The sequence below is a fragment of the Pocillopora verrucosa genome, chromosome 3, assembly GCF_036669915.1.
Source record: "Pocillopora verrucosa isolate sample1 chromosome 3, ASM3666991v2, whole genome shotgun sequence".
NCBI classification, from domain to species: Eukaryota; Metazoa; Cnidaria; class Anthozoa; order Scleractinia; family Pocilloporidae; genus Pocillopora; species Pocillopora verrucosa.
In genome coordinates, this window is record NC_089314.1 from 16,273,359 (window position 1) to 16,300,776 (window position 27,418).

General features: G+C 36.8%; 2 protein-coding genes across 4 annotated transcripts; both read left to right on the forward strand.

Annotated features, from left to right (window-relative positions):
* Positions 1–627: 627 nt before the first annotated feature.
* Positions 628–16,189, forward strand: LOC131783975 (bifunctional polynucleotide phosphatase/kinase). 3 transcript variants are annotated; one of them, XR_009340166.2, is made up of 19 exons: positions 628–872; positions 3,975–4,021; positions 4,762–5,169; positions 5,827–5,906; positions 6,360–6,417; positions 6,583–6,603; positions 7,142–7,228; positions 8,574–8,645; positions 9,971–10,019; positions 10,309–10,376; positions 11,060–11,152; positions 11,526–11,594; positions 12,030–12,057; positions 12,663–12,724; positions 13,099–13,208; positions 14,031–14,118; positions 14,328–14,395; positions 15,032–15,258; positions 15,767–16,189. XR_009340166.2 is itself a non-coding variant. In XM_059100754.2 (18 exons), the coding sequence occupies exons 1-18, from the start codon at positions 746–748 to the stop codon at positions 15,882–15,884; spliced, it is 1,653 nt and encodes a 550-aa protein (XP_058956737.2). In that variant the 5' UTR covers positions 628–745; the 3' UTR covers positions 15,885–16,189. The 3 variants fall into 3 exon arrangements, 2 of the variants coding, with proteins under 2 accessions (XP_058956737.2, XP_058956738.2); XM_059100754.2 differs by lacking the exon at positions 15,032–15,258; XM_059100755.2 differs by lacking the exons at positions 11,526–11,594; positions 15,032–15,258.
* A 2,558-nt stretch (positions 16,190–18,747) lies between these two features.
* Positions 18,748–25,869, forward strand: LOC131783977 (uncharacterized). The gene is made up of 7 exons (XM_059100757.2): positions 18,748–18,844; positions 20,269–20,664; positions 21,140–21,267; positions 22,101–22,245; positions 22,554–22,664; positions 23,213–23,333; positions 23,739–25,869. The coding sequence occupies exons 1-7, from the start codon at positions 18,772–18,774 to the stop codon at positions 23,977–23,979; spliced, it is 1,215 nt and encodes a 404-aa protein (XP_058956740.2). The 5' UTR covers positions 18,748–18,771; the 3' UTR covers positions 23,980–25,869.
* Positions 25,870–27,418: the final 1,549 nt, after the last annotated feature.

Sequence of the window (27,418 nt, forward strand, 5' to 3'; positions counted from 1 at the left end):
TCTGTTTTTCTCTACCATCTACTCGATGAAAAGTTTTTCAATTCGTGAAGGATCTTACCGTAGTTACAGCCCTTAATCATTCGGGCTCTTTTGGGAAGTATTTCGTTAAGTTTTAGAAAAAAAATGAAAATGTTCTTTACCAGCCGAAGAGTGTCCGTATTGGAAAAAACTATGCCCTCTGTCTTTAATACCAGTACCATGGCCCAGTTTTTCCCAATAAACGGACCTCCCGGCTGGGGAATAATATACGGATATATGATGTACATATTATACTCTAGTCAAAAAGTATTATGCACAAACGCTGCGTTTTGATTTTTTAAATTATGACGAACGTTAATTTTTTATTTCCTATGCAGGATAAAAGTAATTCATGGAGAATTTCATACTTTTTAACAAATTAGACACAGACGAAACAATTAAAAATTTGGCAAATTTTTGTTGCGGATAATCTTAAAATGATTTTAAACTTATAACATGAGGGTAATTTTGGGAAACTTTGAAATTTATAGAACAAATCTCTTGACAACATTCCGAGGTTTTTTTTTTGTTTTTTTTGTTTTTTTTTTTGTCCAATCCAGCAGTCCAGTCCGAATACTTCTCTTTCTGAAGTACCCGCTGCGCCGGGAATATGGTGGCGAAGTGATAGTAGTACTCATTCATTTATAGATATATATGTATAAATATATTTATTTTTAGAAGGAAAACTGTCTTACATTAGCGGTTGGAAATCAAGAAATACTGTACGATGGAGTGCTTAGTAATCTGCTGCCAAAAGAGCCATGATCCAATACCCCTTCCAGATGGAGAGAGTGTATTACTTGGCAGAGGCCCTCTGACCCAAATTACAGACAAGAAATGCTCCAGAAATCAAGGTTAGTTTACTCCTTATCCAGTTTCATCTACCGAAATCACCGATGGATTGGTTAATTGATTACCAAATGTCAAAAAATATATCCTATAAAGCAATAAACGCCTTAATAATGACAAATAATGATTTCCTCTCGCGTATAGCTCTAGCACAACATTCTTCCCTTCCCGGCTCGGTTACTCACGGACGTTTCATACTCAGCCGTCTCGTAGCCGCCTAGGACCATTCACAGTTTCGTTGTTTCTTACCAATACTTATAAATTATGTTTCCATGGTAAGTAGGTTTAAAGTAAGTTCGGTTTCTTTATAAAATAGAAATGTAGTATCAGTGTTAAACAAGTTTTTTTTTCTGCATGTTGCGCGCGTTTTTATGCACGACCACCGAACGTAAGCCCCACCAGGTAAACTTTGGTTATTTATATACCATCCTGAGTGAACTTACTTCACAACCAAATAATTTAATTATCAAAGCTAAACCAATCTTGTTCTTTTTTTCTTAATTTTTTCTTAATGTTTAAATGAAATGAATGCTTTTGCTTTCTATTGTGAATCAATCACAGACGTCAAAGTTACCTTGCACTTGGCAAAAATCAAGTTGTTGTTTTTAAGAAGTTCGCGAGTATGCACAAGAAAAACTCTTCTTATATCTTTACTTGTTGGACTCTTTTTTGACTTGACATATGCAACTATTGACATCTGTTCATCCTCTTGCATGTGAAGTTTGTGGCAACTACAGGCCGGTTTTGTTGTCAAGCATTCTAAGCAAGATCCCAGAATCTGTGGTAAATGACACAATCCCATGTCACCTTTAACAGAACTACAGGACATTGACAGAACTATTACTAACACAACCTCACAGAAACATGGATAAAAGCACTCAACTCAGTTAAGCCTTTGTAAAGTTCAAAAAGGCCTTAGACAATGTTTCTCATTCCATCCTTTTAACGTGACTGGAGGATTAAGACTTTGATGTAGCAGGTCCACTACTCCACTGGATCAAAAGCTGTCTTAAGGGAGGAGCCAATTCATAATTGTAAATTGCACTAAGTCTGACACACTACTAGTCCAATACCATTATCCCCCCTCCCCCGTAAGGATTGTTCTTAGGACCAACCTTTCTCTTCCTGTTTACAAATGACCTGCCATCTCATGTGATGGGAGAGTGGTTAAAGCAATATAGCACTGCTGAACAGAGCTCTAGACAAATTGCAATAGTGGTGCCTAAACAACAGACTCGCAATCCATCCAGGCAAAAGTGAGGCTATGTTACTCTGTCAAGGAAATCCCCAAGATCCTCTTCCACCCATCACTTTAGGAAGTGTGGTAATTAGTTGGATAACCAAATCGAGACTGCTGAGAAAGACAGTAGATGACAAGTCAACCTGGCTTCCACACTTACTGGAGCTCAAGAAAATATTTGCTAATAAGTTAAACTTTCTCCATAAATCAAATTACTTCTGACTAGCGTTTGCCTCCATCTCAATTGTTAAGTGATTCTGCCCTCATTGTTGTATGGTCTTGTCTTGTGGGGATGCTTCTGTAGCAGTGAAATACTTCAGCCTGATCTATCAGGGATCCACTGCAAAGCAGCTAGACTTATTTTTAAGCTTCCCTGTAATTTGGAGCTCATCAAGTACTAAAACAAGGAAAATGGTGGAAACTGTATTTTTACTGCAATCTGCAGTTTTTATAGGTATCCATAAAACCTACCAAAAGACTACAGACTATAACTGATCACATCATATCCAGACAGACTGTGTGATATATGTCACTAGTGCAAGATTCATTCATTATCCATCATGTGCTTTGACTGTGCTGCATGAAAGACTCCCTAGCACCCAAAGGTGCACTACTCTAGAACTGTTTGACAAGCAAACATTGTGAATTAGTCAGCTTCACCTGTTATGGGAGCCTTCGTCTGAAACTGAGATTGTTAGATAGTTTTAGGAATTTTAGATTCAAAGATTTTATCTACACAACACCCAGATAAAAAGTCCCACAAGCTTTACAGCTTTGATATTTATTGTTTTAAAGTGAAGGATTTGATTTGATGTGGATTGATTTGAGGTTTTCTGAGCAATCCTCTGGGTTTCGATTGTCACTGAATGAGATGGATATGAATCAACCAGCAAATCGTTCAATTTTGGGTATGAATTGACTGAGTACAAATGTCTATTGTTACAAACATGATTGGATGCCCCCTGCCCCTGTTAATTTTTAAACCAAACTTTTCATGTACATCCATACCTTGATATATGCATAGCTGAGAGCATGAGCTGATTCTAAAATGACTTGATAGACACAACTTGTGGACAAGTAATCAGACTATTGACATAAAGGGGGGTAAGTTTGTAAAGAAACTGTGGTGCTGTGTTGGTGGGAGAGTATAACAGGGTACTTTAGTATTATCAACTGAGTTGATAATGTAAATTGGCCACCAATTTTCAAAGCTGACATTTGGAGCATTTGGCCCTTGTCAGAAAGAAGGGCTAACACTCAAAATGTCAGCTTTTAAACTCTGTATGTTGGCCTATTTATGTTGTCAACTCTGTTGATAATACTAAGTTACCAGAGTATTGACATAATTTGACATGTGATTGCCCAAAGGCTCAGAATATTTTCAAACCTTTATGAGGGAGACCTACAGTACTTCAATTTTACTTGAGTGTGCCTTCTTATAGTGAATTAACGAAGTACAAAAACTTAACAGATTTCTTTGCAATTTGGCTTGAAGACTCCCACAATACCAACCAAAGAAATCATTTCCATTTTTCGTAATTGAGCTCTCAGGATGGCTTCTGATGTACCACAAATGGCTAAAATTTTTGAAAACAAATTTGACAGGAAAATTGCAAACTAACCGTAGGAATGTCGAAAAATCCCAACATGGTTTCAAAGACCAGTCCCTCAGGATTGAAAATGTGTGGAAGTTTTGTTTGTGAGGTCTCTTTGATAACCTGATTATTAATTCCCCAATTTCTTATGACCCACTAGGGATTTTTAAAATGCTATCTAGAATGGGACATTATTATGGCCTTTGCAATGCCATATGCATGGTACCTCTATGGTGCCAAAATTGAGTGATCAAGTTTGTTTGAATTTGCAGTTCAGCTCACAGCAAATTATGTAAAAAAGGAAGTGCTTGTTACTCAGGTAATTAGATTCAATTTTTTTATACTGACATTTGGGTTTGAGAAGTGAAGTCCTATTCAGGTTTTCCTGTGTTAACCCTTAACTCCTACAAGTGATCAAACTTCTACCTATAATATCCATACATTATCCAGCAAACAGCAAACAAGAATACCCAAACTCACCAGGTAGAAGTTGTTATCTTGATCTAATACCAAATTATCCTAACTTCTTTACAAAGAATTGTGTTAAAGCTGGAGGGGAGAATTAACAATCAGATCTTGGAAGTTTAAGGGTTAATTTGGTTTATTAAAGTGACACACATATCTGCTGTAGATTTGTTGTTGAAATTTTTTTCAAAATTTTTTTAATGCATTTAATTACCATGCCTGCAGTTTGTTGCCTGAAAAATTCTTTCTTCTGTTCACCTCAATTGGTGGTCTGTTAGGGTTCTCAGATGTCCTTTTCACCAATAACATGTTGTATGTCACAAAATTTAATTGCTGGTGTGTAAGACAACAGAGAGTAAAATGCATCAAGCACTATATATATTTATTGAAAGCTTTTTATCAGGATTTGGAAGTCTTTGAAGTGACATCTGAGTTGAAGTAGAATATATTTGGTTGGTCATGTTTGGTGTAATATCTTAGTTTATTTATTTTGTGTCTTCCTATTGTTTTTTCTGTTTATCATTGAATGCATTTATGTATTCATTAATCTATGAAGTTTTAATTTCAAGATTAATAAAACTTTTTGCAAATCAGCTGGGTAACAATTCAAGTTCTGTTGGAGGAGCGAGTCTTAGCAAAGGAGACTCAACATCTCTTGGTCCTGGAGGAACTTTCTGTCTTCTTGGAGACAAGTACTCTCACTTCATCTATTTCAGTCAACTTCAACCATCTGAAAGAGATAAAAATGATGATGAACCTAAAGCCAAGAAAGCTTGTTTTGATACTTTAAGTGATTCAGATGATAATCTCACATCTGAAGACCTAGAGGACATACGCCGTGAATTTGGCCAAGAGATGGTGGAAAAGATACGACCACAAAACAACAAAAACGTTGATCTTTTAAAAGGGGATCTAGATTCTTGTAATTTGAGGGAGTCATGGAAGAATATTGGAGGGGAGCTAATTGTTTTTACCTGTAGAGGGATGGAAGCAAGTTCTAAGGTATTATAATTATTAAATTAGGAACCTTCATTGCTTATGTTTTGCAATGATTTGTTGTGATGATATTACCTGCAACTTCAGTGTGCTTAGACAAACACTGAGTATTCCTTGGCTGCAGTTAGTACCTTTAAATTTAATTTTTAAAAGTTTGGCCAGATTATGCACTTGCCAGTGTGTTCCAGTCTTTATGACTAGACTAAAATACTTTTTAAGCTACAAGGTATTAGCAGGCTAATAGTTTAATGTGTTTTAAAATAATAAGTTCTTGTCTGTTAGGCTGTTTTTAACCTTCAACAAAGCTCCCAGTGAGGTTTAAAAAAAAAAGCAGCTGCAAATTGATTAAGCTGAAAACTATTTGCAACCTTATAATTGTAGTTCTGTTCCTTTGTGAATTGTTATTTTCCTCTAGGGTAGAGCAGGATGCTGAGCATTTCCCTTACACTCTTGGTTGGTTAGGGAAGGGAAAGGGTGGTAATTGCAAAAAAAAGGGTTTTAATGCTTGGTCTTTAAGAGTGATGATGCCTGTGCCAAAAAATCACAGATATTCACCCCTCCCCTCCTTCAGTCTGCCTTGGCTCATCAAATCTTTCAAGTATATTTTTAATGTCTACAAAAAATGAATTTCCTGATACTTAATAAAAACAGCTTCTTTTGCAGATTGCTGGTTTTGACTTGGATGGAACACTTATCACCACTCAGTCTGGGAAGGTGTTTCCTACCTCAATAACAGATTGGCAGTGAGTTCAATTGGAGATAAATTAGAACCTAGCCCACATTAGTGTCTTTCTATATTCATAATAAGTGCCTAAATGTATTACATTAACTGTATCTTTGTGTAAACTATTTCCCACATTTCAAATATTTGACATAATTACATTTACCAGAAACATATTGAATCTGCACATGGTCAAAATGACTTCAAAATCTGCTTTTCAGCTTAGCCTTCTAAATACTATCAAAAAAAGCTCGCGGTCAAGTGGGGAATTTTCTTCTTATTGTTGGTCAGACACAAGTCAATTTATTATCCATTTGACTCTTAAGAGCAACTAGCATCTAAAAAAAATAACCCCTCCAATCACACATTAAGGTCACAAGATGATTTTTGGTTAAGCCTTAATAACTGGTTAATAACAGCTGTTTTATTGTTTAGAAACCCTTCTTTAGTTATTTATTTACTCTGTTCTGTCTAGAATACTATGTCCAGAAGTTGTTCCAAAACTGAAAGATCTTTGGCATAATGGATACAAGGCTTGTATCATCATTTTTTCCTTTCAACTAAATTGGTTAACAACTTAAACAGGTTTGGCCATTTGACAGTATGTTTTTCATGTATCATGCTGGAACCTTTGCAAAATTTATTTTTGTTATTTGTTTGTAATTTAATTTCTTCAATTTATTCCATTTCCTTAACAGGTTGTCATTTTTACAAACCAGGTATAGTTGAAAACTTGTATTTTTTCCCCTCAGTGTTCAAAATTGTCTAATCAGTGGAGATGTAAGCTATTATGTCATAAGTCTTGTGCATAAGTTTACCAATGCTTTTCATGACATTGTCTCTTCCATTCCATGTAACAACAGTAAGAGCAGAATTATGGTTTACTCTGACAAAGGATCTTTTTCAGTGTTAATTTACGTGAAAAGCTAGTTAATTGATTGACCTATGGAATAGTTTTTGTTGAAAGTAATCAGTTTTTAAGAAAAGGTTTATATCAGTTTGTTGTAATGAATCAATAACTTCATGATTTATGTCATTTTAAATGCCAAAGATTTTCCTGACTTAAGAGAGGTGGATTATGTTTGTTCCATTGTTGATCATGGCAGTTAGAAAGTCACATTTAATGATCAGCAGCAAACAGATTGTACTGCTGGTCAAATAGCTTGTTTTGATAATTTTCTCTCTATTTTAGATTCTCTCATATGGGTTGTTTCATACTGGGGTTTTACAACACTAAGTCCTCTGTTTTTCTACCAGCTTGGCATTTCCAAAAAGCAGTTAAAGGTAGCAGACTTTAAGTCTAAGATTGAGCAGATCATTAATTACCTCAAAGTACCTGTGCAGGTGAGATAAATTATACTCATGCCCTTGATCTTTCTGATTACTACTTATATTTTATGGTGGGTATTGATAACTGGTTATTAATATAAATCTAGACTACAGTGTGAGCATTTAAAGAGAGTGGGGACTGGCTTCTAGTTTATTCAAGCTTAAGCAATACTGCTTAAGGAGGACGATTTGCAAGACACTTCAAAATATATCACAAGTGGCCACGAAAGGAGATATTGTCAAAATTGACTTGATTTGACAAAAATTGAATGACTTGTCACAGTTGATGTTGACCTGTCATACCAGAAGTCAATTTGTAAGGCACTTAATTAGAAAATATTCTGCGAGTAACTAGGGAGGGGGTTGGAGATGTTGACGAATCAACTTGATTTGACTCGGATTGAACGACTCATCACAATTGATGTTGACCTGTCATACTGGAAGTTGATTTGTAAGACACTTAGAATCAAATTGACTTCCGGTGACATGGATCAACTTTGCTAATGACAAGTTGAGTCTACCTATGTGAGTTGTGTCAATTCGTAAACATTGACTACCCCAATTTAATGCTTACTTCTGTGAATCAACTTCTGGTGACGGATCAACTTTACTAATGATGAGTTGAGTTGGTCCTTGTGATTCGTCAACATTGAATACCCCAATTTAACGCTAAAGTATGTATTGTCTTCTTTTGTGGATTGAGATCCGATTAGATGCATCAACTTTACTAATGACAAGTCAAGTCGACCCGTGTAAATCATGTTGATTTGTCAACACTGAATACCCCAATTTAACACTTAAGTATGAATTGTCTTTATGTGCAAATCGACTCATGGTTAGATGGATCGACTTAACTAATGATGAGTCGTGTTGACCCATACAAATTGTGTGGATTCATCAACATTTATTATGCCCCTGTTTAATGCTCTAGGAGGGAAGAAGGTTCATTTTTATATTTATAATATTCTGATAATGAATTTCCAGCCATTTCACCCTTTAAGAACATGGAAGGTTCATGTAGTCATATTCTCTTTTCATGCTACCCATTTTCACACATTGCTAAGGCCACCCGACTTCCAGTATGTTTATGCACTATTCGACTTCTGGTATACCATGCTACTCATTTTCACACATTGCTTGCCACCCTCCACTTTCGGTATGTTAATGCACAATTCAACTTTCACTGTATCGATTTGTCAACGACTGTAGATGAATCATAGCACTTTGGGTGTATTGGACATGTATGGAAATTAGATGGCACTTGTCATATAGTCTTCCTTTTCTTGAGACAGGACATGTACTTCCCTGAAAGAGCACCTGGAACTCAACTTCACTTGCATTTGATATTTGATCTTTATAGGTTTTAATTGCAACAGGAAATAGTGTCTACCGCAAGCCGCTCACTGGAATGTGGAAGCACTTAATCACACAGGTATTACTTGTGGTAAACATTGTCAATATTTTCCCCAAAATATTGATATTTGCATGCATTAAGCAAGGCCCATGCATGCAATTCATCCAAATTTACTAAATTTTGTTTAATTATTATAGTAAGTAATCACAAAATTCACTACATTTCCTTAAGCATGACTATTTTTGGTGTAAGTGTTTCTTTTAGTTGTGAAATCTACATTGTCTTCCCAACCATTCCACTGGTGAAGAAATGGGAAACTGGAAGTGAGAGTCACGAGCCTCCCTTATTAGGTTTGCCTCCCAGTCCCCAACATCATTAGGTCCTCTGCTTGGGGGTGATACAATGGCTGAAATTTTGTCTGAGTACATAAAGTTGTCAAACAGATTAAACTGGCATATATCTGTTGCCACAGACTGTTGGCTAGAATGACATTTTTTCTTCCTTTTGCTCCATCTATGATCAAAATACACCCCTGTACTGTGGACCCACAAATGAAAAAGAAATGTCAATAAGGAAAGAAACAGGCTTCAAAGTCTTAAAATTGAAAATCACATCTTTCCCAAATATTTTGTTGCACTGCATGAGCAATTTGAACTCTTGTCTTCATTTGATTTTGGCTGCCATATGGCTATAAATTACACACATTTGGCAACTGTTTTACCATGTTATGAGGTTTTACCCATTTTATCTAATTTGACCTTTCTATGTGATATTTTTCTCTCTTCAAGTTGATTTTGCATATCTGTTTTTGCTTTATTTTACACATATTTGGCAGCTAATATTTACCATGTTTTGAGGTTTTACAAATTTCATTTGATGTAATTGACCCTTCTTTCTATCATGCAATCACCTTGTGAGCTTTTTCTCTCCTGGAGCAAGAGTCTTTGTTTTTCATTTCCCTTGCAGCTTCACAACTGGCCCAAGCACTTTTTAACATAAATGCCAGCTTTGCACACTAGTTATTATGATCTTGCATTTAAAATGGCCTATGTATTACACAAGAAATCCCCAAACAAGCTTGAGTTATTCCTTTGTTTATTAGTTTCATGTTGTAAACCAAAAATGTGTAACGAAGGAACACCCTAAGAATTACATCAATAGAAATATCTATTGGATATTATTAATTTACTATTCTTCCTCCCAATAAAAACCTCACTACAATGTTTTCACCTGCTCACTCACCATATTATCACATCCAGTGATAGTTTATCTCTTACCAGGTGTATTCTCTTATGTGGGGAGGTACTTGAGGCTTTTTCAATTTCAATGTTTGGTTCGCTTGTCTCTCCATGAATCAATAAGGGTACTTATCTAAGAAAAACAGACATTTATCTTTGTACTAGGCCAATGATGATGTTACTGTAGATGAAAAGGACAGTTTCTTTGTTGGTGGTAAGAGATCTACTGATGTCATAAACAGATTTGGACATTTATGAATTCAATGTGTTTTCCTTTAACATCAAGTAATATAGTATACCATGCACAAGATACTTATCTGAAGAAATTAGTTGCAATATGACATGACAGACTGATTTCAGTACCCAATGACACATCAGAACATATCCCTCTTTCTTTTCATCCTAGAGTCCCTTATTTGGTTATACCAGTAAAAGGAAAAACCTTTAAGTTATACAACCAAAGCTAGGGAGACCAACTTGAAATCACATTTCTTGTATCTTAGATGCAGCTGGGCGACCAGCTGGCTGGGAGCCAGGAAAGAAGAAGGATTTCTCTTGCAACGATAGATTGGTGACTGGCTTTATTTTTTTTTTATATCAGTTAGCTCTGTAAAACTGTATTTATTTTGTCACACATGTACACAAGGGGACTTCTTTAACACTGGGTAAACAGCAAAAACAATAAAAAATAAACAGCAAAAATTTAGTTTGTGAAACATCATTATATTTTTAGTTAGCTACAGGTGATATTAAAGAAAGAGGTTATTCATTTTGTCATAGGGGTGGGACAAAAAAAATCTAAGTCCACTATGAGGAAGTGAACCCAGACCTTCTGATTACATGTGCCAAAGCTCTGTATTTCTTATGTGCAATTCTCTTGGCAATCTATTTCAAACTTCATCATCCTTAATAACTTTGTGGTATTTGGGTGTCTGTCCTTAGGTTGGGAGGTTTTTGGTTTGGGGGCACCAATAAATTTTAATCAATTCTAGGAAAGGGCTCAATAGAGAGAATGTGGCATTAAGCAAAACTTAGATGAGAAAATAAACAATCAAGGAAAGAGACAAATGATTCAATTTCATCATTTGATCCTTAATAATGGTGATATTGATTGCCTACACTTGTTTTACAATAATTTTCTCAATACCTGAAGAGAGTGCATGTCTACTCAGGTGACAGATAATAGCTGTTTTCCTACAAATGACTTCTGCAACATTTTTCATTGACTTTATAATAAATTTTTTAAAAATTAAGTTTGCAGAAAACATTGGAACACAGTTCCACACTCCAGAAGAATTCTTCCTAAAGTATAAGCCATCACCATTTGAATGGCCAAAATTTCTACCGGTATGTATTCTAGAGGGCTTTATGTTCAAAGGTATTTTAAAGAATGTAATTTTATATAGAGGAGATGAGGGCACATGCATAAACTGCAGGGTCTGAAATTTCAACCAACTGGTTTCCAATACAACTGGAAATTGAGTGTTGGCAACAATATTTTAAGTTTTGGTAGGTCGGACCATACCAAACCTAATTTGTTAAGGACACAGACATTGTACCCTCCCATAAAAAACACTGAATTTCAGACCCAGCTTCCCATTTGACTGTATTTAATAGTTTTTCATTTAGAAACCTTGCTTGGGAATGAGTTTAGAATTAAACACCTGTGATGGTATGACCCTACCTCCATAACACACATCATATTGTATGTTATCTTCAGAAAAATCTAGATGCTAATGGATCTTTATTAAATCCATCAAATGCAAAGTTGAAGTCAGAAGGTCAAGAGGTACTGAAAAATGTAGAAAATTGACTCTTCTAGAGGTGGGCAGTATTGTTCACTCTTATAAATATGTAGCCTCATTATGACTTGTTAAATCATTTTTAGCCCACCCTTCTGATAAATAGCTATTCTGATTTACGTCAACGTAGCTTTATAAGAGTTACTTAACATCCTTTGGCAACGTTATATTCAACAGATACATAGCTTATAGTAGTATAGTATATATATATGTATAGTATATAGCTTATAGTAGCAACTTTTCCTCCTTACAATTTTCTCCTTTTGTGTGGCAAATGTGTCACAATTGGCTAATATTTTACATATTCGAGTTAATCCCCATAATTGATCAACTGTAAATTGAAACCACGCAAAAGACAGTATTTTTAAGACTTTATCAAAGAACCCATCAGAAATAACTGACTTGCATTTGTCTTGTTACAGCTAATTGTTATGGTCGGATATCCCGCATGTAAGTAAATTGAGGTGAACAGGAAGGTCAGACTTGTCTTTAAACATAACCATTTGTAGAGCCTAACGGACTTCTTTACTTGTAGAGTTGCTCGTAACTATTTCCAAGACAAGCGACTAAAAGTACACACTTCTCTTCATTTAATTTTGCTTATCTGCATTCCTTTCTGTTTTAAATGTAACACAATGGAACTTTCCGTTCAATGTACACTCTTGGCATTAGGAAAAGTCTCTTTTGAAAAGAGGTGCCTCTTCAGTGTAGATAGTATGTGACTGTTACTATGTTTCTAATAATTTTTGTTGGGCAAAATATGATCTTGTTTCTGTTACTCATTTGATACCATTGACAATAGCTTGGAATTGCTTTTTCCCACGGAGTAGTCATAACCAAGTCGGACTTGATATTTGTTTTGCGAACAGGTTCATAATTTTATATTCATATTACGAATTCTGATTTCCCAGTTTCACTACGAGAATGCTCTGTGGTTCGTTAAATTCGTCATAACTAGGTGAAATGTGAGCGTTAAAACAATCTCTTCCCTAATTTTCTGTTTAGAAACTAGTAACAAATACAAAACAACGTTTTCTGTTCTATTCTTCATTCAGCTGGGAAAACCACCTTTGTTCAAGATTATCTTCTACCGCTGGGTTACGTCCAAATAAACAGGGTAAGACATTAGCGCTAGCTTCATGTCTTTCACTAAAATGGTTCGATATAAAGCGCTGCTATTTCGCGGTTTCTTTGGCATGCTAAGAGATTGCCATTGAAAGCTCTTTCGTCATTCCTTGAATGTGTGCAAGACATTTGATGATTAACAGGTATGGAAAGAAAAGTGAAAGGGCAAAATTCTCGCCTTTCCTTTGAGGTGATAGAAAGCAATGGATCAGATCCACCAGCATCCTTTCCACGAAGAGATGGAAAGAGCAGCTGTACTCCTAGCCTCTTACTGGTATATGTAATTCAAGCCCTTGTTAGTTTACTTTAACCAAGGTAATACATCACAATATGATAGTAGGTAACGTGATTATCTTTGTTCTGTAGGATATCCTAGGTACATGGCAGAAGTGTGTTTCTGCTTGCAAGGATGTATTGTTATCGGGTAAAAGAGTAGTAGTGGACAACACAAGTCCAACAAGGGAAGCAAGAAAGAGGTACTGGTCACCGCTTTTAATCACTCCGACGTGTGTGCCCTGCAGTCTACAACTTTGCCTCTTAAAATATTTTCTAAAATTATAATTTTTATGAAGAAAACTTTACTATATGCAGAACTACTTACATCTCGTTGTAATGGTTTGTGAAAGATCGTCAGTAGACGGAACCGATAAAATTGTTATTATGATTATTACTTTTATTATAATTACTTTGAGGTAACAAGACTTGCCTTTTTTTTAAGCCCTTAAAATGTGTATTTCTTCACTTGCGCACGTGATGGATAGTGTTGGCATGAACAGTGTACCTTGGTTTAAATGCGATGACAAAATTTTGTTTCATCACCAAATGGCGTTGTTGTGATAAGTGTCCTATTGAATACGAGTTCAGTAATTGCACTCTAGTGGGTAACTGTTCGACTTTAAGCAGCCTTTGAGATTTGGTTACTTCTACAAAAATCTATGTTAAAAAGTTTTTAAAACGTTTCATTTTATATGTCAACAAATTGAAAGAAAATGACATAAAATTAACAGTGTAGCGTTTAAGGAAATCTCTTTTCAAAGCAAACTATTAAAATTATTTCGACAAAGTGCGGCATTTAACCTTTTTTGCAATGAAATAACTTGAAAATAAACTTGAAAATAACCATGAAATGCTTTGAATATTTATGTTCTGCTCCCGTATTGTTTGTACCTAATACACATTTGCATAATAAATGATGAAGTTGTACGAGACCCATAGCTATTTATCATGTTTTTCCTCAAGTCTGCCGATGGGTTATCAAGAGTCCGATCATATCTTGTGTTGCTTTTCATTAATTTCAGATACCTTGACTGTGCAAAACAAGCCAGGATAAGTGCTCGGTGTTTCTTATTTGACGTGACCTTTGAACACGCTCAACATAACAATAAGGCAAGTAGAGTCTGTCATTAATCTTCTGACGGAGGCCAACCAACTTTACACGCATTTTTCTCTCCTTACGATGTAAAGTACAAAACAAACAACGGTTTTACAAAGGATGTGTTTATTCCTTCGCTCAGTATTAGTACCTCTAATAAACTAAATTGCTTGGCATGGAAACCTACATAATGTATTTTTACTTTTTTTAAAATTTGTTTTAGATCCGTGAAATGACGAACAAAGACAGCACATACAAGCACGTTGGACACTTGGCTTTTGTGAAATACAAGTGAGTCCTTTAAACTGTTGAAAACACCTTTGACGTCATTAGAGGGGTGAACAGACTCATTTTGAAACTAGAAAGTGTACATAGTATCATACCAACTTGTGTCTGTCATCCTTCTCTTCAATACGACTTCAATTCAACATCCCGGATCCCTGAAAACAAAAATAAAACACTGAAGTCCTTAAAAAAGGAAACGAAGACCCAAAACACGAACACGAAATCCCCAGAACACGAACACGAAGATCTCAAAACACGAACACGAAGACCCCAAAACACGAACACGAAAACACTAGAACACGAACGCGAAGACCCCAAAACACGAAAACCACGGCTCAACAACAGCAAAATGGATGCTCCAAAAACTGTCGAGCGAGTCAATTATTGAAACATGTTTTGACAGCGCTGTGTTTTCCTGCTTGTGAAACACAGATTTGGAAAATGTTGCATGAGTTTTATTCTTCCGCGATGAATGTCTGTTGATCGGCAGGGGGCGGCTTTACATTTCCAATAAATTTTTCGACAGTGAAAGACGTAATTGGCGGCTCACCATGGCTCGAAAATGGTAATACATGTAAACGAAAACCGCCACAAGCTTTCACTGTCCGAAAGAGTAATAATAACCATTATTTTCTCTTGTAGCGATGCAATCCATCACTTTCTAGAAGGCGAATTTTTTAGTGAATTCAAAGGAAAGTGAATCTACAATACTGTTAACGGAAGTTCGTTTACCTGCGCTGATTACCCATACCGCTGATTACCCATACCGCTGATTACCCATACCGCTGATTACCTGTGGAAAGTGATTAGCATCTGAAATGTTTCTATATTGAGGTCAAATAACACTGGTGTGCAATACTTCATGAGAGGTTATTACAACTTCCGCATGTTTGATGTTCTTTTTTTTAAAGCAAAATCGCGTCAAAACCGATCATAACTTTCAAACGCGTGCAAATTTTTACAAAGGCCAACATTGAGGAACCTCGTTGTGGGGTCTTCGCTCTCCAATCTTCGTACTTGGGGTATTTATTTTCTTCCCTAGCACCTTGCGCTAATTCGAACCAGAATCAGTTTTCCTGGATTTTCATAATCCATTTACTGCAGACTCGCAACGCTCGAAATCGAACCTGTTTTCGTTTCGGAACATTTTCTTTAAATTTTTGACCTTGATAATTTGTACGTGACTTTCGCGGACTACTAAATTTGAACTTGTGGGGCTCACTTCCTCCTGTGGCGTAGATTTTTCTTGCATCTCCCTCATTACTAATGAATAGCATCGTTCGGATAAGAGTTTTAAACGTGCTAGGACTAAAAGTCTGTTCCTATATCTTCCTACACCTATGTTTCACGATGATATTTGCATCCTTCTATTTACAGGTCTTCGTACGAAGAACCACGTTGCGAAGAAGGCTTTGAAGAGATTGTTAAAGTAAACTTTGTACCAAGGTTTAAAGACGATCGCGTGAAAGAATTGTACATGCAGTTTCATAACTGAGTTTCAAGTCAAAGTGACCAGGGAGAGTCACATAATTCAAAAACTGAGTGCGTGGCTAGCATGTAGGGTTGAGTACGCATACCTAGCGAATCATCTCAGCAGCGCACTTTTGACTTTTTTACCTATGACTTTTCTGTCAACACGTGGACCTTTCAGTGGTTGCAAGAGATTACAAACTGATCTCTTGGTGGTAGTTCATGGCGTATTTCTAACGACTTTCGGCTGATTTCCCTGGCTTTTCACTGTTTTTCCTTTTGGTAAAAATCACGAGGCGAAAAAGGGAAGTAAAGGTTACTTTATCAAAACAGCTTATAATCGTTAATGATCGTTCTAGTGATTCGTAACAAGTTTCTAAATTGTCGAAATAATGAAAGATGCGTTAGCGTCTGCGAAGAAAAATATTACAGAGAGAAAATATTGACACAAACATAGCCGAGCAGCTGATCTGAAATGAAGCTACGATGGGTTCGCATCCCCAGTTCATCTATGGCTAACAGTTTTCAGGCTGTTGCTGTCGTTTTTTCTTTCGTGATGTGCTAACGAGCTTAGTAAACACCCCTTGCGTTAGGGACAAGGGTGCTTGCTCTTCTTGCTAATTCAGTTAATAAACGACAACACGGTCCGATTCAATTTTAACAGTTAGGTCTAAGATAGCGAAGATCAGCCGCTGAAAGAGGCTTAAATTTGATATTCGTGGATCGTGTAAAGGATCCAGTCGTATCTATTGCCCTTACTAGTGAAGAAGAACTTTCTGGTTTTTAAGTTTCTTTGAGAAATCTTCCATTAGGAAATTTAGGAAGAAAATCAAATCAATCACATGTAGTGCAGGACGGTTAAACGTGTAGAAACTATCTTTGGCAAGTCAGATGGGAAAGGCAATTACGATACAAATTTTGGCTGATGCAATTTTAAGTGGCGAAAAGGAAAGGTGAGGACGATCTTGTTGGATTGTTGGGGTTAATTAGCTTGAGAAATTAGCGCAAACGGGAGGCACGAGAAGTCCGATCGGCAACTTTTATTAACTCTGCCTAAAGACTCTTAATGGCTCTTCATCGGAAGGACTAAATCTCCGTGTCTCTACTTTAGCCTTGTGGCTACCGTTTCGTTTCCGATTCACGTGACATTTCCTAAGGGATTTTTCGTTTGCGCTTGCAGTTTGTAGTTGGCGTCGAATATGACAGCCCTGAGTGCACCCTCCTAAATATCCCATCGGTAGGCATGCCTGTGCTCACGGGACATGACGTTGGCAGAGTAAATATATTTTTAACCCACAATAACATAAGGAATTCGAAATATACAAAGTACTTAAAAAACTCTTAATCCTCGAGAACTAAAAGCTTAGCAAAACTTCCTGTGAAGGACTCGAAGTAAGGTCAATGACAGATCACTCAAAAGGTAAAAATAAATGTGTGGTCTTGCAGCACAGAACAAACCAAGGCTCACAAGACTCGCATAAGGATTTAAAGATAATCTAACAGGCCTAAACAATTTCCAAACACTTAGCCAGAACATTCCTAATTTCGTAATTCCCAAGTACCTCTAATTTTCGTAGTTTATAACAATTTACAGGCAAATAATGTACATTGGTACAGGGAAATTTCAGTTAAAAATCAGACTGGTAATAGGCTGTTTTGAAGCTCGATATTTCAGCATTTCAAAATTCGAAACGAGAGAAACGTTGTGTATTTATCGTCTTTTATATATTTCTCGTTTTTATTTATTCGTTCTTTATTTATTTGTCTGTAAACGTGTCAAGTTCAACTTTTGAACCGGGCATTACGCAGTTAATAATGAAATTAGTGCTCAAGGCTATGGGCTCTTCTTTTCTTAGTTCCGATTCATTTGCATCTTATCGGAAACTGTGGAAACTAATGTGAGAAGTGTGCTGTCGATATTTGCTTCGTAGTGAGACTCAAAATCAAATAATTCCAGAAGTCGTAATCCTAATTGCACTCCTCCTCATACCAAACGAGAAATCCACAATTTTTGAATTCGCCACGTTCTTCCATGTGGACGATCAGTTTAGCTGAAATCACCCATTTTTCTTTTCATGGTAACCATATTAGCAACAAATATGTTTTGACGTACTTCACCAAGTACATCTGGGTCACAAAGTCGGGGGAACTAGCTGCGGACCGCACCACGCTCAGTGAAAGGCTCCAAGGACTCTCAAACTGTCCTAAACTGTATTTCTGTAATCTCTCGGTTCTGTTATACACAACTGATTAATTCTGCTTACATCTAGTTTTACTTCATTCTATGTAACTCTGGTTAATATCTTAGACACCACACTTTCATTCTCACAGAAGAGTTCTCATTGACTAACTCACCTCTACTATTGAATCCTATCTACTAAGAAAGTTCTAAAGTACATGTTTATATATTTGCTATCGGTGGGGATGGGTGGGCATGCTAACTGAGTGGCCTTGGAAGATATAGATTTATTGTTAGAACATTAACCCAAACTTACATAAATCTCGCAAATTAACAACGATACACTTAGTGGTTCCGATCCACCGTGTCAACCTCTGACTGCGAAAGGTCTGAAAGAGTCTTGGCGCCTGATAGGTCGCAACGGGCAATGTTATCGTTGAGCTGTTTCGACTAGTCAGAAGTTATAACGATACATTTCCTCGTTTTTTCTCTTTTGATCAGGATCGATAATGCTAAATTGTTGAGATGAAAGCGAGCTCCACGCGTCACCATAACACCAAAACAAATAATTTATACAGTGTCTTAATTCGTCTCCACTGGTTGTCTCGCGGTCCTTTTGCAACCACGTGAGACATTAGACACTCTTGAAAATATTGACAGTCTTCATTGTTAGCTAAAATTTGCATATTACTACTTTCATCATAATTTGTACGCAAATGATCATAAACTGACCATGATAGTATTGAATCTTTACCATTCTGCTATACTTTTGGTTGGAGTTATAGTAATTAGCTCAAAGATCTCAGGTAAGAATGTTCATTAATTTGAATGACGAAGCACACCGCATATCATTGTTAAGTCGTAACATTCCAATTAGGTCTTTTCTTATTCACGGTCGCATGGATAAACCTTCGTAATTGTTTCCACCGTGAAGTTAGGAAAGTCCTTGCTGCAAGAGGAGAGGGAATAAGAAAAGGACAGAGTTTAAAATTGGTTTTTTCCATGATAATTATAACTATACTATATTATTAAATCTGTTTTTACGAAGGTTAAAATCCACGCTATTTACATGTGTTCGACGTTTTATCATCACTTGATCATTTTTTTTTTGGTCGCGAACACGTTTTAATTTGCTCTATTTTCCTTTTTTTTTAAAATTGATATGAAGGTGGTAGAGCACGCAATTTCCCAAGGAGTTTATTTTTCATAGATTAAAAATGAATTCTGGATTTGGGTTAAATGGTATCCTCTTTGCGCCTAACTGAATTAAGATTACTTGGACGACCACAGTAGTAAATAAACGATAGCACTATTTGCTAAGAATAAATTAGGTTCCTCGAGATATTACTTTCTTGTTATGAACTAGGATGGAGTGAAAATCTGTGAAGTATTTGAAGTGTCGCAATTTGCCTCAATCGCTCCAACTGAAGAATACTGTTCCCTACTAAGATTTGGGTCTTTTGATAATTGTATTATACTGACTGTTTAACTCGTCGTGTGATTGATCGGTGCGATTAAAAGCTATTTCTTCTCGCCTTTTTCAGACGTCACACTTTAAAAGAACTTTCTCTTGTAACATATCTGGTTTGTGTCTATTTATATGGGACCTTAGGGGAACTCGAACTGAACCGGGAAATTTAAATTTCAAGCAAAGGTTGCTTGAAGCGTGAGGTAGAATGTAATGGAAAACATTTATTTGGGCAGTCTCCGATAGAATATCAGGATTTCTCTTGTTTAGTATTGATGCAAAATTCCATCAAATTGCTTTTGCCATTCTGTGTTCTCACACATCTGAAATCATTTTCTCGCCTGATCTAGTCTTATTTTGTTGGATACCTTGATTGGGGTAAAACCCAACATTTAACTGATGTGTCTCTTACATTCTTTTTATCCATCTTGGCGCGTGGTTTGCGTGATTGAAAGAACTTAATACATCTTGCAACAGGTCTTTCTGACTATTATCATCGCTGGCTCGGACCCGCAAACCAACAGGTGTAACTGTGTCGAATTAAACAATAGAATATATTTCAGTGTTGCTTGTGCAGGTTTATATGTCACGATAGCTGCTTTGATTAACAAGGTAATTCCCCTCTCTATGGGATTGATGGCATTTCATTGAATGCTCCGTGACAGGCAACAGAATGAGCGGATCATAACGAAAATAAGTGAAAAGGAATGATTTGCAAACACTTTCGTTTCTTATTTACATTGAGCTAAATTGTTCCACTAGGTACCTCTCAGTCACCATCAGGTATCATTGTTGAAGCAGTACAGGGTTCGGATTTTGTCATAATATCATGGAAATATCAAGAAAGCGCTAAGTATTACAGAATCTTCTTCAAAGGATTTAATTCAATGCAGGGAAACTCAAACAGTCCACCACACGAGGTCGGTCCAATGCAAGTCTACTGTTTAGCGGATAACACTACATGTAGTTATTGTGTGTCAAACATTGACAGGGATGTCTCGTGTAACAAATTTAACCAAAATTATCACGTATCTTTGCTTGAGAGCAAACTGGAATACGAGGAGCCCGTGAGCATAAAAGTTGAAGCTTGTACTGATGTATACCCTGACTCATGCCAGAGTCATAATGAGTGGATCAATTATACAATTCCAGCTGGAGGTAATTGGGTTAAATTTGATCTGTCACCTTTACGACATCTCTAGTTTTACCTGCAAACTGTCGTACGAATATCGCTTAAAAAGGTTAAATAGCTACCTCATCTTCACCATAAATCATCACATTATTGTTAACTTCAGTTTTTAAGATAAGAAATTCTATTTGAAATTCCTCCGAGCCGTTCTACTCAGTTTTAAGGGTATCGTTATCATAATCTGTTTTGATATGATGAAGAGAGGTTTGGCAATCCGAGCTTACTGGCACCCCTCAAACACAACAAAACTAACCCTCAACTGAAATAATGAAATGTTAAACGAACTGTTTCTTCTTAATTTCGAGTTAACATGCATTTGCATTCGCTCTATATGAGGACGACGACGATGATGATGTAGGCCAACGCAACATAGGAAACCTTAATTCTTCTTTCTTTTCTTGACCTTCCTTGTCAGACTGACTAAACACCTTTTATTCCCCTAAGCACCTAGTGCAGTGAGGGATGTACATGCAAGGCCATTATCATCCAAAACGGTCGAAGTCACGTGGTCTCCCCCTAATCAAACAAGAGGAACCATTGTAATGTACACTATATTGTACAAAACTGATCACGTAAGTTGAACTCTGTTTTTTTCACTAGCTTATTCAGTGAAAAATAAGATCGCAGAAAGCAGGCATTTTATCAAAAATTTTGAGAAAAGCATAAACTTCCCTTACATGTGTAAGGCGAATGAACACTTGAAAGGATTCCCTTTACTGTCTCCACATTACAGGCATCACTTTGACTAACGTATATTGAGATACAGGTTCCCTTTCGTTCTTAACAATTGTATGTAGCCGGTGGGAGAAAAGGAAGACATTCAGTACAGGGACAGTTGATATTAAATTTTCCTGCAGTTTTGTCCCAGCGTGCGTTAATCATTCAAAACTGACTTCTTTTGCTCTGCTCTAGGTCCGTTTACAGTATTTTCTCCCCTACTGTGCACGCTTGAATCACCGAAACTAATGTTGCTTCTTGTAAGCTAGTGTTTTCACGAAACTTTCCAGTTGAGTACTTGACAACGTCACTTTTTTAATGCAAGTTGGGGGGATATCGTATAGCCGAATAGCTTAGTAACAGCCTCAAGCCAAAATTAACAGGGAGACCAAGCTGCTGCTAGCCGAGTGCAACTTTTGATTCACATTATCTGAAATGGTAGCATGAGGATAGCTACAGTAATTTTGGAGCACTACCTTTTATTTATTTCTGTAAGAGACATGCTCAGGCGTGCATGCAGTGGCGCAGATGGCACAAATGACGAAATTAGCAAATTTCTCCAGAGTTCGATATAATCATTAAATAAAGCAAACATTTTTGTTGTCTCCAATTCAGGTCATATGTGTTTTTAAAGTTTAAGTTAATTCAGTTTCAAATGAAGAGGTGGATGTTACATATTTTGGTATAGGGTATGACAATGGGCGAAGAATTCAGACGTGTATCAAGAGCAATTATCACGGGCTTGAGTGCAAAAACGACTTACAGTGTTTGGATGACAGCCTCTACGGCCAGGAAAGAAGGCACAAAATCCAATATCATCACTGTTCAAACATGTAAGAAAATACTGAAATCTTCCACCTGTTTATATATTCGTTCATCTGAGTCTGAAATCCCTTTCCGTGAAGCTTGGACAGGAAACCCAAAAATGTCTGACGGAACGTCTGTTCACGACTTTCGTGTAAGCTCATTCGCTTAAGCTGATGGCGTGCCGTCTTGAGAAAATTTTGAATTGTTGCTGTGATTAGTTTTTTAATAGATTAAGAACAACGCAAGACTAGTTTACCTTTATGTAATATCAAGGCGTTGTTATGGACGAGGAGTGGATAGTGTTGTTTTATTTCTTGCACCTATTTTCCTTTAGATGAAGACGAATGTGTGTCTAATCCTTGTCAGCATCATGGAAAATGTCACGTGGATGGCATGTCCTATTTGTGTAATTGTTCAAGAGCCTGGGAAGGAGCAAACTGTGAAAGTAAGTGAAAAGTACTTAGATTTTATGATCAGTTGCAAGTGGTGATTTTTGACATAAAGGTGACTCAGTCTTCAACTCCCAGCACCTACCTCAGTTCAAAAGAGAACTTGACTAAAATCTGCTTTTCAGTGTAATTTTTCCACCCTTACCCATATCGAAGGTGTTATAAACCCCATCAAACTGACGTCGTTTTACTGCAGGTGAGAGACAAAAAATGCCTCTTTGACTTACACTTAACCAAGAATTCGTTAATATTGACAAAGCGATGGAGCCTCGGCAGGTAAAAAATAAGAGGACACAAAAAGGCTTACTTAATTCTACCAAAAGTCTGTTAGGTCTACTCCTGTGTTATTATTAAAACTGCAGTCTTTATTTGTTTCCTGTCCTCAAAAATTGTTGTCTTATTTCAAATGTGATTAGTGTTCGGTATTTTGAAGACCATTTCAGAGACAGGTCTCTTGTATCCTTGACTTTTGAGGACAAAATTTTTGGTTTGCATTTATTCACATTTTACGTATTATTCATGATATGTATATATTTTTTTGCAGTTCCTGAAAGTTTTGCTATGCAGAAAAACCTCTGTATCGACACAGGAGGAGGAAACAAGCTTCCTTTTCAAACAAATGTTTCCTTGGAGTTTTGCTCCGGAAAGTGTAGAGAGAATTTAAGGTAAGGGGAATGTGCAAATACACCCACACACACCCACACAAACACCTATTAAAGGGAGTCCTCTGAAGGTAGCCTAAGAACATTTGCTTTTGAGAACGTATAACGCTGGCAATGAAAAACACCTATGTGTTTGTGTACCACCGAACATATTGTACGTAAGTTGTTTCACTTATCCCAAATAGCTTTAGTGTATGAATTTTAAAGAAGGAGAGTTGAAACTCATCAAACCCAAAGGCGACCTGAAGTTTGATTAAATAGTTTGAACTAATCGAGTCCAGAAAGCATCTGGAATAAAGAAAAGTTTCCGTTTCAAAAAACTATACCATTCCAACTACTTGCGTGAAGATCAGAAACTCCTCTGTAATTTTCTTTCTCACGAGATGTACCTTTCTTGTGTTCAATCAGCTGTAAATCGTTTGAATATGGACTGGGATATGAAAATAATGGAACATTCGTTAAATCTCTTCGTCGACATGGTCTTGGAATATGCAAAATGCAAGGAGTGGACGCGACAGAGAGAGTCCTTATCGCTTGTAACTATGACTACTATGGGAAGAGAACTCCTGTGTCAGCAGGTTCAATATCTTCTTTGCCATATAAGGCGCTTATAAGAACTTTAGCGTTAATGTTTCTTCTCCAGAAATAGCAGGGGGCGCAAAATTTACAATCAGCGCCAGCTTTAATGTAAATAATGTACCGTGATGTACAAAATAGATTATATACTCCTGAATGTAACTGAATGCATTACATGTACCGCATGAGCCCAGCTAAAAGCTCTTCCAATGGTCTTGACTTATCTATAACAGTAGTTCAAGTTATGTCCTCTTTGGTGAGAGTTCTTCTCTTTACGCTTTACATACTGTTCTTAATAATGTACATGAAAAAAATACGTGCTTCTTATCAGCTGAAAACGAGTGCATTGTCATGCAACACGAGTGCAAAGTTGAAACACGAGTGCAAATTACAAATAGCGCGCGCACGCTTCCAAAATTTCATCTGTCTTGACCTTCTGCGATGTCTTTTCATGTACATTATTAACAAGTAGTAACGTGATTTCGAGTGCAATTTGGTGTAGGCGACGACGGTAAAAAGTAGTCATCAGTTGTTACCACTATCCTTTTCAGATCAAGGATGACCTAAATACAAAAAGAACATGCTACGAGCAATCATTACCTTCTTTTAGGGAAGTTTCTTTCATTATTATTTTTTTAAGAAAGGAAAACAGTCTTAAAAAAGGGGGGTAAATTTCTGGGGAAACTGTGGTGCTGCGTCGGTGTGGGAGTGTAATAAGATAATGTGTTTAACAAACGAGTTCATGATGTAAGTTGGCCACCGCTGGCCACCGTGAAGAGTTCGTCAGAGAAAAGAGTTTAGAGTTTCTAAATATTTGATATAGTTCTTACGTTCTAAACTGACTTTTTTATTTCTTTCACCATCAAATATACTTACTTATGGAAGATAATAGTTCTTCTTTGGTTGAGGGCGACAAATTACAACATTTCATGTTTTTGTTTTCAAAGTCAATTTATCTGTTGTTGCTAGTCAGTCATGTAAATTGTTCAGTCCAGCATTGATCGTCTGTTCTGAAGACTTGAGGTCCTTGTCAACATAAAGAATATTAGTGTCATTCGCAAATAAGCAAAGTTTAATTTTATTTGAACATAAGTAAATGTCATTTAGATAATACGACTGGAACTACTCGGTAATAATTCCCCATAAACCATAAAAAAATTTTGTTTATCAAGTAGTATTTTGTGATTGACAGTGCCAAAAGCCTTTTTTAAATCAATGGTAATACCACATGTAATGCTTACCTGTATTGTTCTGCATAGTTTTAACAGTATCAAGGATCACATGATTTAAGGAGTGTGTCTCACGGAAGCCATATCATGAGGAATGTTTTATCATGTTTATGCCAATAAATTCCTTCATTCTTTAATACAGTAGCTTTTCAAAGATTGACTTGCAATTTGAAAAGAGAGAAATCGGTCGGTAATTAGAAGCATCAGTCTGTTCCTCACTTTTTAAGGTAAGTGTAATTTTTGAGATCTTAAATTTGAAGGGTGGACACCAAACGTAATAGAAGTTTCAAAAATTTTCGACTGGACAGGAGATAAAATGTCGCATGAGCAATTAAGACATTGGGCAGGAAAAGAGTACAAACCATATGATTTGTTGTTTGGTAGTAATAAAACGTCCCATTGCCTCAGGACGTCATCTGGGGCAATGGGCCGGTTAAAAAAAAAGAAAGAATCAGGTGATTTTAATAATTGAGATAATCCATATGATTACTTTTCGTGGGTAGTTTACTTGCTAGTTTGGTGCTCACACTTGCGAAATGTTCATAAAGAATGCTTGATATGTGTGATGGGTCACTAATGACTTGACTGTTATTATTTGGGTCTCAGTATAATGTGGTTCTCATTTTATGATATCTGTTTTGGTGGTTTAATCATTCATTGGTTCCTTACCACGTTTTTTTTTTCATATTATATTTACCTTTTTAATAAACAATCAAAGTTATATTGCTTTTGCTTAATCCCTTTGATTTAAAAGTGTCTTTAAAGCGGAACCACTCAAATAAAACATGTTCATCTCCCGGAATCCGTTCCAGAAGTATTCTGATCAGCAAGTTTAAAAAAAAAAAAGAAAAAAGCGTTTTTATCATTCTTTCGCAGAGTTCTGAGAATTTCGCACACGTTAGTTTAGTAATCTTGGACTGTGTATTTTCACTTGATTCAGGCTTCATTGTTGCTAATTCAGCATTACACGTTCCGTTGTACGATCCACCTATTTTATTCTAATTTAACTCAAGGTTGCAAAAAGTGCTTCATCTGTTAGCTAAGGAAGTCCTCAGCTACTTAATTCCGTGTGGGATTCAAGGCTTGCTCACGTTCTACAACGGTTCGTGGGCACTAATTTCCTATTAAACATGGGTTGTGTTCCTACGCCCTTAAGTTGCTTAACGCCCTGGAAATACTTAATTAGATATATCACTGTTCGCAGAACTCACTTTATTATCCTTTACCTCTTCCTACTTTAACGGTGACGTTAATAATTTACTTCAACGGTACAAAAATTTTTACTAAACGGTAACGAAATTATAACTTACTAGATACACAATTAAAATATAATAAATAAAGGAAATCAGTTTTGAGCGTAGAAACGCTTCAAGGCATTCTTCCCCCTTTGACTCGTCTACGAGTGAAGTATTTTAAGTTTGTGTTTCATCGCGCATCTGCTGCTGCAGCGGGTCTAGGGCTACTCCTAGGACCTTCTCGACCCTCTTGAGCACTTTCCCGTGGTACTTTGGATGGGGTCTCGCTTCGCACTTCAACGGGGTAGAGTTTTTTAAGGAGTCTGGACATGCGTAAGGACTTCTCTTTAGCAATGACTCGAATATTTGCACCCTTAACTACGTCATCTTTACCTTTGACGAGACTCTCTATAACTGCCGTTCTCCACTCTAAACGCTTCTTATTCTCGTCGAAAACTGTGACTACATCTCCACTCTCTGCGCTCTTTGTATTTTTGCCTTCCTTACTTGCGTAAGTTAGCCATGTACTCACTGCTCCACCGATTCCAAAAATGTGTTAATCTAACGCTCAAATATGTAAATCTTAGAGTGTATCTACTCTCATCTTCTTCGCCTTCAACAATTTCGTCTGGAATTGTCTTGATTCTTCTCCTGAAGATCAAGTGCGATGGAGTCAGAACTTCTTTGCCTACTTCGTCGAACTCGAAAGTGGATGGGAGTTCAAGGTCTCTTCCACTTCGATCAACATGGTGGACAAAACGTCGAGGTAGCCTTGCATCACCCAACACCTTTCTCAGACGACGCTTCACACATCGAAAAACCCACCCCACCTTTGGGGGGCCCGCTTTGAACTAAACTTCCATTCATCTTTTGCCGAACGACTCTTTTTTGCCTGAATTATTTTCGGTCCCTCCATGTGCAAATTCTGAGCTCACAAACTCTCACTTTCAAACTAAAGTAATGTGCAGAACCCTTTCGGTGGAAATGCGTATTATTTCAACGGTGACGAGGATGAAAAAATCACTTTCTTATCAGAGGATCTGCAGGG

What these genes read in the sequence shown, in the direction of transcription:
- LOC131783975 (XM_059100754.2), top strand. Translation starts at nt 746, where the DNA reads ATGGAGTGCTTAGTAATCTGCTGCCAAAAGAGCCATGATCCAATACCC. An exon ending in GGATGGAAGCAAGTTCTAAG is followed by an intron (nt 5,170 to 5,826) that starts GTATTATAATTA and finishes CTTCTTTTGCAG; the next exon opens with ATTGCTGGTTTTGACTTGGA. An exon ending in ACGCTCAACATAACAATAAG is followed by an intron (nt 14,119 to 14,327) that starts GCAAGTAGAGTC and finishes AATTTGTTTTAG; the next exon opens with ATCCGTGAAATGACGAACAA.
- LOC131783977 (XM_059100757.2), top strand. Translation starts at nt 18,772, where the DNA reads ATGATAGTATTGAATCTTTACCATTCTGCTATACTTTTGGTTGGAGTT. An exon ending in AATTAGCTCAAAGATCTCAG is followed by an intron (nt 18,845 to 20,268) that starts GTAAGAATGTTC and finishes TTGTTCCACTAG; the next exon opens with GTACCTCTCAGTCACCATCA. An exon ending in GGAAGGAGCAAACTGTGAAA is followed by an intron (nt 22,665 to 23,212) that starts GTAAGTGAAAAG and finishes ATTTTTTTGCAG; the next exon opens with TTCCTGAAAGTTTTGCTATG.